Source organism: Ischnura elegans, chromosome 6, assembly GCF_921293095.1.
Source record: "Ischnura elegans chromosome 6, ioIscEleg1.1, whole genome shotgun sequence".
In the NCBI taxonomy this organism is placed as follows: domain Eukaryota; kingdom Metazoa; phylum Arthropoda; class Insecta; order Odonata; family Coenagrionidae; genus Ischnura; species Ischnura elegans.
The window spans coordinates 107797309-107813063 of record NC_060251.1 but is presented as its reverse complement, the minus strand read 5'-3'; the positions used below and the strand labels follow the sequence as shown (position 1 = coordinate 107813063).

Genomic DNA, 15755 nt, shown 5'->3' with positions numbered 1-15755 from the left:
TAATTTTATTACTCCACACACAAATTACATGACAATAGCAAAATTGAGTAATTTTAGGTAGCCGCGAAGGATAACCTGTTTGAGGCTCCAAAATAATAATACATTATGCTTTACATAAATTGTACCTCATTTTGTGTTACCTTGATAATCTATACTAACAAAGCTTAAGTGCGTATACGAAAAAACAACTAAAGTAGTATTTATAATTCGTTAATTCATTTACATCAATTTCGATTAATACCCCTAATTTTACCTTATTTCCCCGTAAAATTCGGATCAATTTGTCCGTCAGCGACGCGAGTGGCGACTTTTGTAAACCCATTTAAATACGCGGTGAGTGACAACACATTTACAGGCTGACTTGAGCATCCTCTTTTGTAATATTCGAGCCCGTTTCACTTAATTTTGTCAAGAGCGAACACCTCTTAGTGTTCAAATTTCGGGCTCTGCTCTCCGGCTGTGGGGCTGTGCTCACCATTTTGACCGCCTGTCACATCACATGCTCAGCAGTCGATAAAACCTTGTCCGGTATCGTCCTCAAATTTCCATAGAGGAGAGTGACGCCTCAGAAGATTAACTGGCTATAGAACTCACCGGAAATCGGGGGATCCTGGTTCATATCCCGGTCGAGGCGAATGCTTTTTTTCTCTGTAGATTATTCGCTGCATGCATTGAGTCTTCAACGCAAAACACTCCTCAATTATGGCAACCATATTGAATCAAAATTCCTTGTAGATTTCACTTACTTAGATGGCTTAAATCTCGACCAATTTCGTCACTGTGCGAATCGGCCGATACAAATAGCCTTATATACACTGATATTCCTATCCCGTTACCATTTCCTTAATCTCCCACCACTTGCTGTCACTGTTCATTCTCTAAATCAACCTCCCCACCCACTTCCTGTCATTGCGTGACTCAAGGACGATCATACCCTCCTTCCTATCTTCCCCACCTTGGCTAGCCTTTCACACCTACAGACTCATAACATATAGGGTCTAGCTTTTCCTGTATTTTTGCCTTAAGGCTCCCGGATACCTAGACCAAAAACTACGCTGCAGACGTCTGGGCAGATTCGTTTGAGGCCTCTGTTATTCTATGCACATAACATTTGAATGCTTATTTACAAAGAAGAAACATCGATATTTAAAAATATCGTCGTAATTTTTCATTTCTCGTTTTACACACTGCAATATTGACCACGGAAAAACCCTAAGTTCGGCAAAATTGGCTGCCTGCTACGGCGTGTATGATGACGGAACCGAAAATTTTTTACGTACTTTTTAAACGATAATCCTTTATCTTCATATTAACCCATACCATTTTACTCCCTACTTTACTACCATATACTCCCTATAATAGCGACACTAAGTCAATCTATGCGAACCTGCACACACAGGGACGAAACTGGTCGAGGTTAAAGTTATCTATGTGAAATCTACTGAAGGTTCTTTGATTAAGCAGAAAGTTTTTTCACGAAGTCACGCCTCAAACTATCCATTTCAAGGCAAGCATATTTTTTTCTTCACTAACATAGGGATTCAGCCCAAAGCTTGGTCTGAATAGGTGAGAGTAAGTCTCACCCCGAACTACGTAACAGGCGTGTGAATATCGCACATTCAGGGAAGGGGGGTCAGTTCCTTTCCCCTGGGTGTCTTCGCGCTTCGAGGATACTGTTTGAGAATGTCTCAGGGCTTCACCCGCGATTTGAACCTAATACCCCTTTCTTATTATCCCTGTACCACCGAAAACAGCTCCATTTGCCTATTACACCGAGGTTTTTAACCTAAAAATCAAACGTACACGAACATCCACGCCCTGGATAGGGGCAAACTACACAGGTGGACTCGAACCCGCGACCTCTTATGTGGTAGACAAGGGCTTTACCCCGCCGCCACCAAGGCCGGCAAATATTTAGGTTCTGCTGGATTCAAATTCCATTACACCATGGGACCTTTAATGCTCTACCCATGCGCACCCTCCCTCGCCTTTCATATCTTTAAAGTCATACATTTTAACATTTACGCTCATTGCCCTGACGATGGGGCTGGGAGTTGGAATGAAAGTGAGTTGGAGCGGGAAAATTATAAACAAATATCTGCACAAGGGTAAAATGGAACATCAGGCATCGGGCGGGCTTAACCAATTAGAATATGTAAATGCCGTCTAGGGAGATTGCACGCAGAGGTTACGTCAAAGAAGTTTGTCTTCTTCTACAATGATTTTCTAATAATTTTCTTCGTCACAGCTCATACATATTCAATTTTAGTGACGTAAAACAGTACCGTAAAACCAACCAAAAGTTCTTGGTGCCAAAACTATCACGGCAACAATACTTCAAACCAGATAGATCTCATCAAATGTCGATTCTGGTTTGACATTTTATACAGTTTTTTTGCAATCAATAGTTGTCAATAGCGGGATTTAAAAGTACCACACCAAAACCTATATATGTTGGCACCAAAGGTTTAAGCGCGGTAAAATCATCACATTACGCTGATATTTTAACTTTCAAGAAATCTTTTTCATACCATAGCCAGGGTAAATGCCAGCCGATGATGAAATAAAAGAGCTTCGGAGCGCTAGAGTACATAAAGCCATTAAGCTGGAAATATGAAGCGCAATATCAGATAGCAGACAAGGCAAAGTAGTTTAAATCCAGAAAAGGTCACATAGATGCATGGAATGAAAGGACGCGGTAAAAACGAAGGCACGGAAATGCCCATAACGCCAGGTTCTTCTACACAGGTCCTCTTGCATGAATTTTCATCCTCATGGTAATAAGACCATCAAATCCATTTGAAATAGATGCCCATCGCAGCTGAATCCAATAAAAGGTGATGCACGCAAAATTTGCATCGTAAACAAAATTCGGACGTAAAATTTAAAGCAAGACTGATTTTCATCACTGATTTACTTAATACACCACCTAAGAATAATTTCCATAACCAACCCTCCAGAAACACTGATCATAATTAATAGAATTATTGCTGCGCAATAATTGCCTCCTAGTTGGTACAGACTCCCGCAAAAACATTTTGCAATTACAAGTATTTAAGTTAAGCCCTTTCACGAAAAGTCCTCTAAAAGGAAAAAGGCCGAGAAATAATTTAAGGAGCATCGGATCGGAAAGAGTGAGAACAAAAAAAAATGCCGCAAAGAGGGAAACATACAATTCAACATTATGGATTTGACGAACCAACGGTTTAAAATCTGGACATACTGAGGACGAAAACAAAAGCAATATCAAGAAGTGCATCTCTGATTTTCAACTTAAATTCTCCAAATCTCCTTCATTAGAGCCAAAAAATTGTTTACCCACATATGAAAAAAAAAGAAAAAAATGTCGCTTGTTCTTATATGGCGTCATTTTTATCACGATATCAGAACATAACTCATATCCATACCTTAAAGCAAGTAAGAAAAGCAAATATAAGATACCATTGCCCCAAAAATATTTTTCCGCGATAAACATCGCATTCCATAGTCTTCGGCTCCAAGGTTAGTGCAGTACGAGCACAGAAAATGATATTTTGCCTACGAAACTCACTCACTTTATCTCATATTAAATTTTCAAGATACCGACCGACTCGTCCACCATCAAGACGACAAGGCCATGCCGAGAAAGAAATAAAAGAGCATCGAAGCGCGAAGAGGAAAAGCTGAAAGGCAAGCCGCGAAGCGGGAAATATGAAACGCAACATCAGGTATCGGACGAGCCAAGGGAGTTTAAATCTGGAAAATCCCGTCGAGTGGGGGTGTGAACGTGGGTGGGGGAGGGTGAAAAGCAGAAGGAAAAATGGAGAGGGAAGGTGGAATGGGGACGTTAAAAGGGTGGAAAGAGCATAGGGGGCGTCGTACGTGGGAGGAGGGGAGGAGACAACCGACAGTTGGCTCGGTACCTTCTTCGCGGGCGAGGGGTTTGGGGTTTCCTCGAACAAGGGTGGCAGCGTGGGGTGGGAAGGGCGAGGAAGATATAGGAGAGGGGATGTTTGAGTCCCGAGGTAAAGGGTGGCGCTCCCTGACGCGACGGAGGGGAAGAGTCAAGAAGGAAGAGAAAAGGGCAAAAAGATAAAAAACCTTTGCCACATGGCACATGAACACACGCAAAGACACACGTAGTCGGGAGAGCTACTGTGCTCCCGAGGCTCCCGGTTCTCAGAGATCTTTTTCCACCAGTGTAGGGAGTCCACACGCGTCTGGTTCGGCCACCTTCACACGAAAAGTTACGGAGGGTAGTAGAGAGCAGTCGTTGGATATTTCTTCCGGTAGGGACTTTCATAAAGAAATTTGAGATAACGAACGTGAAGCGAACGAGGATAGAGGAATCTTATTAAAGGACCCCATAAGCGAAGAGAGTTAATCACGAGGAAAGAGAGGTGGAAGCTACAAGGATTAGGAAGAGAAAAATCATTAGATAGATTTTTTTTTGTTTTTCTCACGCCCTACCCCCCACTCTCAGTTCTTCCTGGGTGAAAAAGTGTGCTCACTCCCCCCAACCGACGATATTTCATCGAGGAAGTTTCGTGTGTTTTCCCTTCTCTCCGACCCTCACTCCTTTTCTTCTTTAAATCTGGAGCGTGTTTGAGGTCAAAAGTGTTTAGCGAATAGCGTGCTTTGTTCCCAAAGTGACGGGGAGAGGTGAACAGAACCCGGCGAGGAAAGCTGTGTTCGTCGAGAATTTTTTTTCTGATCGCTTTGTGGTGAAAATTGGAAAGGAATATCAATTGTCAAGGTCGGGTGATATATTTGTTGTTGAGCCTCCTGAATAGAGGTGGGTTCTTTTCTTATATATACCAGCTTTCCCCTGTCTTAGCACATTCTTTGACCCAGTGAATGATCGCGGGAGGAGAACAGTACCCAACATCTTTATTTAATTTTTGCATACCCAAGAAATAACCCCCGATTTAAATTCATCTAACATTGACTTATTAGAAGCTCTAAAAACTATCTCGTAACACTGTTCACTGTTTTAACTCATCTCCACTAACCAACTGAGTAGTGACTAATTTCTTGGTTAAATAGATAGATTTCATTAAATGGAAGAGTTCTAAGCAGAGGCTTTTCTCCCTTAATATAACCTTCATATTCACTTACTATCCAAATATCCATTCCCATAGCAATATATTATTACCACCTATCCTTTTCTACACATTATACCTTTATTTTTTATGAAATCTTCCAATTTAAAAAAGAAACCACGACAATGTCTTATTTACCTGTCAATTCACACCTTCAATAATAAATATTTCTCCGAAAACATTTATTGAAAATAAATGCATTTGCAACTACTTTTCAAAATAAATTACTATTTTACTATGAATTATTAGAAAAAATATATAAGGCATTAATTAGTAAGTGAACTAGACCAAACATACGGACAGATAGAGTAGTTTACACCGGTATGATGACCATTTTTAAGATAAATCTGTACATGGGAGATCAAATTGCATTTAAAGTAGCGCAGAGAAAGACAGGATTCGCAGAAATATTATAACAGCAATTTCCATTGCATAGAGATTATATAATAATTGCATTTAATCTAAACATTATTTGATATTAGTTCTAATTCCATAAATATATTAATGCTCAATCATAAATCAGAATTTGTACCATATGTTGACAACAGCTAACAACATATAAAATACGTCAATTTTACTAATTATTAGTAACGCGTCAGAAGTATAAGCACGAACGTCAACGAGGAATATATTCTTTTGAGAATACTGCATGACTAATCATCAATTTACTTTAATTTATTGTTTCCAAAAGCGGGAACGGACAAGGTTTAATAGCTTATGTAGAACTTAATACACCATATAATATATTATCCAAAATCAAAGGTCAGGAGAAGAGATACTGAGAGAGTAAATAAAAGTACAAGAGTAGATATTTTCTTAGGAAGACATAGGAGTAATAGTAGGATTGCACCGTTCAAGAAGAAAAATAGTGCATATGTAACGGAGAAGAAGATTCTCTATCAAGGAGTGATTTCGGATTATGATCACTGAAGCCATCTTGTACATCTATCAAACCGTCATGGCTTTTCTATTTAATTTATGGGTAAGTTGATTTTTTTATTCAATTATTCTTAGAATTGTGGAGCGATGCACATTATTTTTTTTTTAAGAAAATGGAAGATTTAAACGGGTCAGCGAATGGAATGGCTTAAAAAGTTCGGTCCGATTCCATACCACTGAGGTACTTACGCCAAATATTATAGCGGAGTTTATGGAGATTATTTTTCGGAATTAAATACCACATCGCACGAACAAAAATTGGTTTAAAAAACAAGCATCTATAGCAACCAATTTTTACAAGAAATATTTAATAACATAAATATCACAGCTATTCATTTAAAATTCCCCACTTTTTACCCTATGTCATATTCAAAAGCTAGGATTTACAAAATTCATAATAGAATAACTCACCGTGTTAGTCTACGCGAAAGAACGTGTCGTTTTCCGACTATATGGATAAAAAGGAGAAAGAATTTAGCTAAAAAATACTTCACCTATCTTGCACGAAAAATAAATAAAAATATGGAAACATAATTTGTTTCAAAGATCAATAGCCCGGTCAAATTAGCCCAAAAAAAAGGGGGTACCCTTGCATAAATTGCCAACAAGCTGAAAATTTCCAGGAACGTTAGGAATACCACTCTAATGAAATCCTGAAAAGTCCCCATCGATCCCGTGTGTGCAAAAATTTTTATTCAAGGTCAAAGGTCACATAAATGGGTTTTTTGGATTTTTCGACCAAACGGTTAGTTTTACGATAAAAATTGCTGTTCAAAATTGTAGAGCATTTAATTTTTTACAAAAGTGTCACCATACTTTTTTCTCTAAGATTTATAATTTCTGAGATAGAGCCATTCGAAATTACCCGTAACTGTATTCTCAGTAATATGCATAACTATATTATTCCGTTCTCTGAACATTATTGGACACGTAACACGCGTATTGCTCGAATGGCTCTATCTCAGGAATGATAAATCTTAGAGAAAAAAGTACAGTAACACTTTTGTAGAAAATTAACTGCTCTACAATTTTGAACTGAGCAATTTTTATCGTAAAACCAACCGTTTGGCCTAAAAATCCAAAAAACCCATTTTTGTGACCTTTGACCTTGGATAAAAATTTTTGCACACACGAAATCGATGGGGACTTTTCAGGATTTCATAAGAGTGGTATCCCTAACGCTCCTGGAAATGTTCAGCTTGTTGGCAATTTATGCAAGGGTCAATGTCTATTTTGACCGGGCTACAATGAAATGAAGAGCTATTATTTTCAAGCCATAAATTTTCCTAGCGAGCACGTTTAAAGTTTGCTTCTCGAAAAAAGGCAGCTAAAACCTAAAATGATAAAAAAAAAACATTCCGTTTTTAAAGTAAATGTAAAAGCAAGTAAGAAAAATTCGAAAAATCACTAAGCTATTACCGCACCAAAGCAAACATTCCATTTTTATTGTTTACGCTAAAGTCCCAAAATATAAGCGCAAATTGAACCAAAAGACGTTGATAACCGGATTGCACAGTTGACACAGAGGCACTTCGGATACCCATGAAAGTCAATTGTGTACCTTTCAAAGGGTCTCAAGCACAGCTCCCGAGGAATGCATCGCATTTGCATTGGGTAGTTTTCAAACTAAAATTAATCCAAGAAAATGTTACGTAATCATACGTTTGACACGTACAAAGAGAGTATTTTCGGTAAAAAAAACTTTAAAACAACTAAACTTTATCACAAGTAAAAGCTTGATATCGAAAATGCGCGGAAAAACATACGTTGGAGGATAAACTGAAAGGAAAAGATTCGTAAGGATCCTAGGTCACTCAACCCGACTATCTATTTCCGGTGCAACTGTATGGCCCATACGAGATTACTCTAAACGGTACAAAGGTGAACGATTTCAGAAGCGAAAGAATATGAAGGGAGAGGATTGAAGCAGGGAGAATAAAAGGCAGATCTATTTAAGGGTCAAGGAAATTGGTTTCTAAAGGTCAGGGTTTCTAAGTGTGAAGCGGGAGGGTGGACGGAGACAGACCGAAGGGTTGGTTGATTTGTGTAACACACGTGCGTATATACCTTAACTGTTAATGGAGTTCTTTGACAATTTCTTCCAGTAGTTTTCAACGCACATGAAATTCCTTCATGTGATTTATTCATTTGCTCCAAATTCTGCGTATATAAACTCAGTACCAAATGGAAAAATAATTAAAGGCGATGGTGGTTGGCGTAACATGGTGAAACTCCTTCATGATGCACAAAGGTTAAGAAAAGACTTCGCTGCTTCACAAAATAAAATATATTTGCGACCGGTTTCGATACAGCGTATCATCATCTGGCCTTTCCAGATTCCAGATGATGATACGCTGTATCGAAACCGGTCGCAAATATATTTTATTTTGTGAAACAGCGAAGTCTTTTCTTAACCTTTGTGCATCGGAAAAATAATTCATGACTACACCATGTTTTAAAAGTCACCAATAACCACCTGATCTAGGCTGAGATAAAATAAGTTTTGCAAGTTTTACTCGAATTTTACTTCATTGAACCTGATAACTTTAGAAAAGAAAATTGCTGTGAGTAATCGTAGAGTTCAGTCTTTCAGAAATTAGGATTTATTATCCCGTTAAAATCATAAATTCCAATTATAAAACCAGTAAAAATCAATAGTGGAGTTCAATTTGCTAATACTGATACATTTTCTATTTCATTCAATTAATATGAAAGTTTGCAAGTTATATGAAGGAATTTAAGACAGCTCGGATAATTAAGTTGGTTGAAGAAAGAAAACTGACGATGTGACTCACGATAACAACAATGGCGAATTTGGACGACTGAATTGCCAGCCTCAGCAGCGCTCTCCATGCATTTCATAATCCATACGACAAGTCCCCGACCCTGATTATTTGATGACTTATCTTCTCTTTATATGGTAATTGAATTTTTTTAATCCATTACTTTCACTCATCAGGCTATCAATAGAAAATACACTTCTTGTAGAAGAGAAGCATTTTTACATTTTATTTTGTAACAGTTATATAAGGTTGCGAATTCCCGGTGACTGCCACTTTATGTCTACTCTTACACGTTGAAGCAAATCATACATTACCTCTGGAAAAAGGGCTAATTATTTATAAAATCACCAAAAAAAGCTTTTAACCGTTACTTTTTGTCCGCATAAAAATATGCAAAAATATTAACCATGAACACAAGATCGTCCAAGTTAAGAAAACTGTATTAATTTGGAAATAAATTTAGAAAAAATACAGCAATTTTGAAAGAAAGGAAATGAGCCATTATTACCGCAATCCCTAACGCGTGAAAAATGAACATGTAACTCAGTCCGTAGGGTAATAGGGAAGATACGTTACCCTGCAACTTTTGCGATGCTCTGAAAATCAGGAATTTGCACAGTGAGCAGCTAAATAGAAAAAAAGCAAAACAAGAAATGCAACTTGCGTGCAAAGGAATAAAATTTCGGCCGACCAAAAACAGTGAAAATAAAACTGAGTCATGAGTCCCATTCATGAGTCCAGCGTAACGAGCAAAAAGAGCTCTTGACCCGGTAAAATGTTAATTATATATTAATAGACTCAGATTGTAGTTTTTGAATATCTCGCCCGCATTCAGTGCATTTAATGCTAATAACATTCGCCCGCGCCTATTTCATTAATGTCATATTAGAGTGTACCATAAACAAGATGCAAAACGTACACTTGCTACTCTTGATCAATAGAAAATATTTTGACCAGTTGAACTTCTGGAGATTACCGAGATGAATATACCTCAAATCCATCTCAAAATAGAGACACAGATTTCATTGAGAGAACTAAGGATAGAAACATTTTACCTGAGGAATGGCTATCAATAACCTTCTTACGCTGCCATACCACTAATTTAGGAACATGGCATAAATAAAAATTAAATTTCAATTATCGGATGAGGGCCAAGAAGCAAAGAAAGGAATAAGATAATGCCAAAAATAAAAAATACAAGGTAAGGAGCAGAAATTTTTGTTTCGCAGTCATAAATTACTAAATAAATATAAATTGACATCGTTGAGTCATCTATGACATTGTTAGTGAAGGCTGAGAATTTTCAGGTCTAGAAACGTTTAACCTTTTGCATCGTCCATCAATGGCATTCCAACCCGTCCACTACAATCATTCAGGAGTATGACATAAGGGGCAGGAAGGGAACGTTTCTCAACCGAGGCGCGTCTAGGGACTTAACCGCAGAGATGGTGTCACGCAAGGGATTCCTCCGTCGGTCGACAGAGGGCATTAGCGGCGTAATCCACGCGGCACCTTCCCCACATCTATTTCCGTATCCTCGCTCCCTCCTTCACAAGATACTTCCCCATCCTCTTCTCAGTCGACAAGATTTGTCTCTTATTCCAATTGAAAAAAACTGAATTACTTCATACTATGTTAAAAACCCAAAAACAATGTCATGGTTTTCAAGAATAAAGTTAGGCCTAATTTTATTTTAAATTGCTCTCTTTCCTAATCGGTGTCAAATCATAAATACATTACTACAGGTGGACTTCAGTAAATAAAGGGAATGAGAGCGAAAGTGCAGCAACTGTCTCTCGGATTACGATACATGTTCCCAAACTATAATACTGACTGTCGCTTCAAGTGGATTTGTAGTCCAGCTAAAGGATATTGTAATATGGATGCCTAGAAAATATGTTAGGTCTTGGAGGTTTCCTAAGATATACAGATAGTTTAAATATCAGTTCACTGTATAGATATATGTGATATTACTGCCACAAAGATTAAAGAGATTTAAATGAAATCTCATGGGTAAACTCGAAATTTTAATTTTCTCGGAGGAAGTTCATAAAAAATTCAATTCCAACTATCCGTCCTTACGACCACTTACACTTACCCTTTACTCCCCCAATTTATTTCTCTCAATAGCCAAACCTTGTACCAAAAAAGCTGTTAGAAATATGTGGATGTGATGGTATGATCTTCAGAAGATCCAAGCAACTATAATTCATAGAGCCATCTCAAATATTTATGCATAAAAATGATGAAGTACTAATTTCTCCGGCTCATTGTTACCGGCTTATCAGTTACGCTTCAAGGAAGTTTAAGGCCTATTCCCTCTTCAGTCTCGTGACGAATCAAATACCACACTGTAACACATAAAACAACTAAAATATACTAAAATGGCTGCTTGTATTTAATATAGCCAGGAATAGTCTCTCTCGCTTACGTAAATGCATGGCTAAACTTTGGCTCAAACAGTAGAGATAATACAAAAAAGGCTATTCGGGCTTCCAGCCGGGTGGTCTCCCTCCATACCAGAATGGAGGGAGACCACCCGGCTGGAAGCCCGAATAGCCTTTTTTGAACATATTCGCCGGGAAAGCATCAGATTTTACTTCAGTAGAGATAATAGTTTTGATTATAAAACTCTAGCACTCCACCCAATGTAAATACAGATAAATCTCAATTTGGGATTAAATGGAATTTCCGCGGGGTTTAAATGAAGAAATGACCATCTTTCAGAAACTCATCGCGTACATTCTAGTTTGGTGAAAATTTTATTATTATTCGTTATCCTCCGATAGTATTCATGCTTCCTCTTCCTGAAGACGCTAAGAGGAGACCAGGCGAAACTTGTCGCCATACCGGCATGTACGGGAAGGAACGCGAAAGATGGTCAATCCTTCCATATTGCCATTGAGAAAAACGATAGTTTTTAGGTAAACGATATTTTAACTACCAGCCAACATACTACCAAATATATCTCCTTGAAAATTTATCCTCATTCGGATCAACGACCGTTATATATAAGTAATAATTTTCCAGTAATGCCGTAATATGTAAGCTCATGCTCATGAACTTTTTATGACGCTGCAAGTGAAACGGCTGGTGAAAGGCGATTAAAAATGAGGAAAAAAACTTTGAGGAAAAACCTTAACGCACCGAAAAAATGATATTATTTTCAATTATTTACTCTATTTCACATCAACGCGAGCATTCATCACCACTTAAAATATTTTAACCTCCATCTCGCCAGGAGTCTAAACTCTCATCATTCAACCGTGAACGCCTATTCTCATTCTACTCACTTTCTCATCATCCTTTCTGCTTTCGTGGTCTTCATCATCACCTCCCAACTAATTAACAGCTTCATCCATCTTATCCGCCTCCATATATTTTCTCCAGCGGCCTTCTTTAATTTACCATACATATGTGTGACTATAGATTGCTGCCTGCATTCTATTAATCGCGAAATCTCCGTAACTGGCCTAAAAATTATCTTTTCTTTAAAGCATAAAACCTTCTATGAACAAAAATTTAATTTTTACTATAAATCACGTCCATATTTTAAACATTTACAAATATTTGGAGTTCTAAAAGACAAAAAAAAATATTTCCAAAAGTGTCGGTATTTTCAGGGTGGCAGATAATTTCTGAAGAAAAACCTCTCATAACGGCTCTAACTATCCTCTCATATCCTAATTTAGAAGTAATACGGAATCAGCTTTCCCATTCCGTCTAATTCAGCATATTTACAGCCTGAAATTCTATTATTATTATTAAAAAATTATTCCTTATGATTGTGCTTTTCTTCCTATTCACTCCAGACAACGCAATTAATTACACAAACATCCTAAAAAACATTGTATAAACTCTTACTTACTTTTCAAGAAGAGATCATAAACACTTAAGACATAGCAGTGAGATCCCAGTTAGCTAGTTCAGGAAGTATTTCTCCATTCGAAGGTCCACTGGCCTTTATCATCATGAACCATAAAGTGTATTTGGAAGTTTCCACTGTTTAAAAACCCATTTCTCAGTAGTTCAAAATTTTCATTTCTTTTAATAGCCCAATAATCTGATCACAGGGTCACTTCAAAAGATTCCCTAATCACTTCTTTAACTTCTATAATTCTTTCGCTTACATTTCCTCTTTAAATAAAAACGCGTCACTCCCACCAGTTGCTTTATGAGCAATAACGTATTTTCCCGCAAATATTAAGCCAAATACGCAATACATTTCGTTTCTAGAATTGGCTATGTTATTTTATTCTCCACGCCAATGATTCAAATACTAGTGGCTTTTTAACGACTCATACTTTTCCTCTTTCTATATTTTTCACATCTGCTCCAAATTAATACTCTGTACCGCTTAATTTCATTATTCCTATGCAAATGCTATGAGAAGGCATTTAATCCACCCTCACCTTTATGATATCTATTCTGGCACACTTTAGGGACCAACGTAATTTTTCTCTTCCGTATGTTCCTGCCGTCGCCTTTCTCTCATCTCCTAATTCAAAATTGGTTTCCTCCGAAGAGCCTTTGTCTGAAAAAGGTTCGTCGACCTCGGAACAAATTTAGACTTTTTCGAGAGTCGTGTCCTACTCTACTAAAATATCACACAGCGTTAATCCGTATCAATCCCACTGCATTTGGATGTTCTGATGTCTCCACCGGTGGATATTTTGCTACCGCAGCTTTAAGCATTCAATCATACAGTTCACTTCTGCTAGTTTTGGTTTACTTCCATCATGTGGAAATACAATAGACGAAAATACTCTGTATTGATTAATATTTCTTGCCGTCCAGACAGCAGTTTACTCAATATTTATCAACAAAGACTGAGTGCATTTATCTCAATAAATTATTGATTAGACCATTCAATAATTAGCGATTGATACTAAGGCCATACCATACCAGGGAAATGAATCAAAGCGGGTGTCACGAAAAATATTATTATGACGAGGATTGTGCACTAGAACGGCAGTTGTGCGGAAATATGAATTACAGCATTAATAACATTGCACAAGCCAATATAATATGGCTAGTAAATACGTTACCAAGATTATAAAAGATCTATAAGTGACAACTACACACCAAAAATCCTTCCACGGTTTATGATTCAAATGTTTTTAAAAGTCAAATGTTCACCTAGGTACACCAGTTTACCTCGAGGATTTCTTTAAATAAAAATACGGAACATCACTAAATCAAATATACCAGCACCGATTGAATATCAGAGCACGTAAAATTTATCTTAAATTTAATTATTCTGTACTGGACGATCGAAAAGTTACCTGTATAATTACATATTTTTCACGCATTTCATTGGTGGATTTGTTATTACTATTTACTATACATGTTCGTGAAATTTTAAACTTCATTTAATTCAGCAATTGTTTGATGCATAAAGCTGACTACCAAGTAAACTAAGAATTGGCACGTTCTTCTATTGTTCTAATACATGATAGGAGATTTTTCAAACGCATACAGCCAATAAAACTGATTCAAGTGAATTGACCAATCAATGACCAATCAATACATGTATTTTTATTTAAATTTCGAGTCATGTAAAGATTGACATTTTTTGTTTATTTTATTCAGGGAGGCTCATCAAAGAAGAAGACTGTCACTTTCCAGGAAGACGTTTGTGACGGTCCACGACCCGAGGAACGACCGTGCACAACTCAAAGCATAAGCAGCGAAGAGCCCAAGGAATATATTTCTAAGTATGAACATGTCATAAATTTCAAATCCCCAAAAAATGAAACTATACAGACGTATATTTAAAAACTACGTTTTAACACCAACTATTTTTTACAAACCGAGTTTGTAGTGCTTATGGTAAATCTGCCTAACTATGGCGAAGGCATAGAGTCGCAAAAATGCGTCTGTAAAAAAATTCTAATTCCAATTGCAATGTAAATTGAAATACACTTCTTTTGCATTCACGCATATAGGTACGAACACATATGCGAAATTCAATATACTGCAGAAGAATTTGTGCTTGGTCGAATAAACTAGCTGAGATATAATAAAAACAACAAGGCATCTTAAAGTGACCTCAAGTACAATTATGGAGCAATAATCGGCTCAATGTCAGGTCCAACCTAAAGGTGTGATCAAGGACGCCCGCAAGGATGATGTACCGGACAGATTGCGCCATTGAAAAAAAGTTTTCGGGGGAAAGTTGAGCAAGATTTAAATAATAATAAATTGTGAATTTAATAAATCTAACTTTTGGGCGGAAATTTATCGGTATCATTAAGTGTTTGTGGACTCCCAGATGTGGCTATCCAATATTTTTCGCCTATCTGACTAAAATTCGGGTGAATAAGTTATCACTGAGTAGCTGAGATGGAAGCTGTAATGTTTACATTCTACCAAACAAATCATTAGCCTCATAAATGATTTTCTTTTTCAATTAAGCACACGTTCCTCCTCCCTATATCTCACATTAAATGCCCAATTTTCTCCAAGCCCGTCTGTAGTACATTCTATCGCAATGAAAATTTGGTAAGCATGCGGTAACAATGCTAAATTATCCTGTGCATAATTGTTATCAAAAGGTTAACTATAGCAATGAGTGCAATAGTTTTTTTAAAGCTCTCTTTCCTTGGCCGAATTCACAGCACAAAGCAATCAATAAGACCTCTAGTCTCATTAGAACTAATAAGATCTTATATGAACTTAGTAATTATCTAATAATTGTAAACTAGAGCAATAAAACTAGTAAGTAAAAATTGAAAGACATGTCCTGATTTTTTTGACGAAGCGGGTACCGCCAGCCACATATTTTTAATTACACAGTTGGAAACTTGGATCATTGCCAAAATAAATTACGTAAATGACTGGGAGCTTCTACTGTTCCTTAAACGCGAGGCACGTCAAAGCAAGGAGCTTTCACTCCTATTGAAGAACTTTACGAAAATAAAACCCTGTTACAACAGTTAAAATCCTGTTA

General features: G+C 37.2%; 1 protein-coding gene across 4 annotated transcripts in view; it reads left to right on the top strand.

The window, feature by feature from the left end:
* LOC124161490 overlaps positions 1–15755 on the top strand; it is a 173372-nt gene that overhangs the window by 24225 nt on the left and 133392 nt on the right. Inside the window, exons 1-2 of one of the 4 annotated variants that reach the window (XM_046537816.1) lie at positions 5809–6063; positions 14396–14520. In XM_046537816.1, the coding sequence (XP_046393772.1) occupies positions 6001–6063; positions 14396–14520 (188 nt within the window). In that variant the 5' untranslated portion in view covers positions 5809–6000. Of the gene's footprint in view, positions 1–5808; positions 6064–14395; positions 14521–15755 lie in introns of those variants that run through there. The other 3 variants (XM_046537815.1, XM_046537818.1, XM_046537817.1) reach the window with 3 other exon arrangements.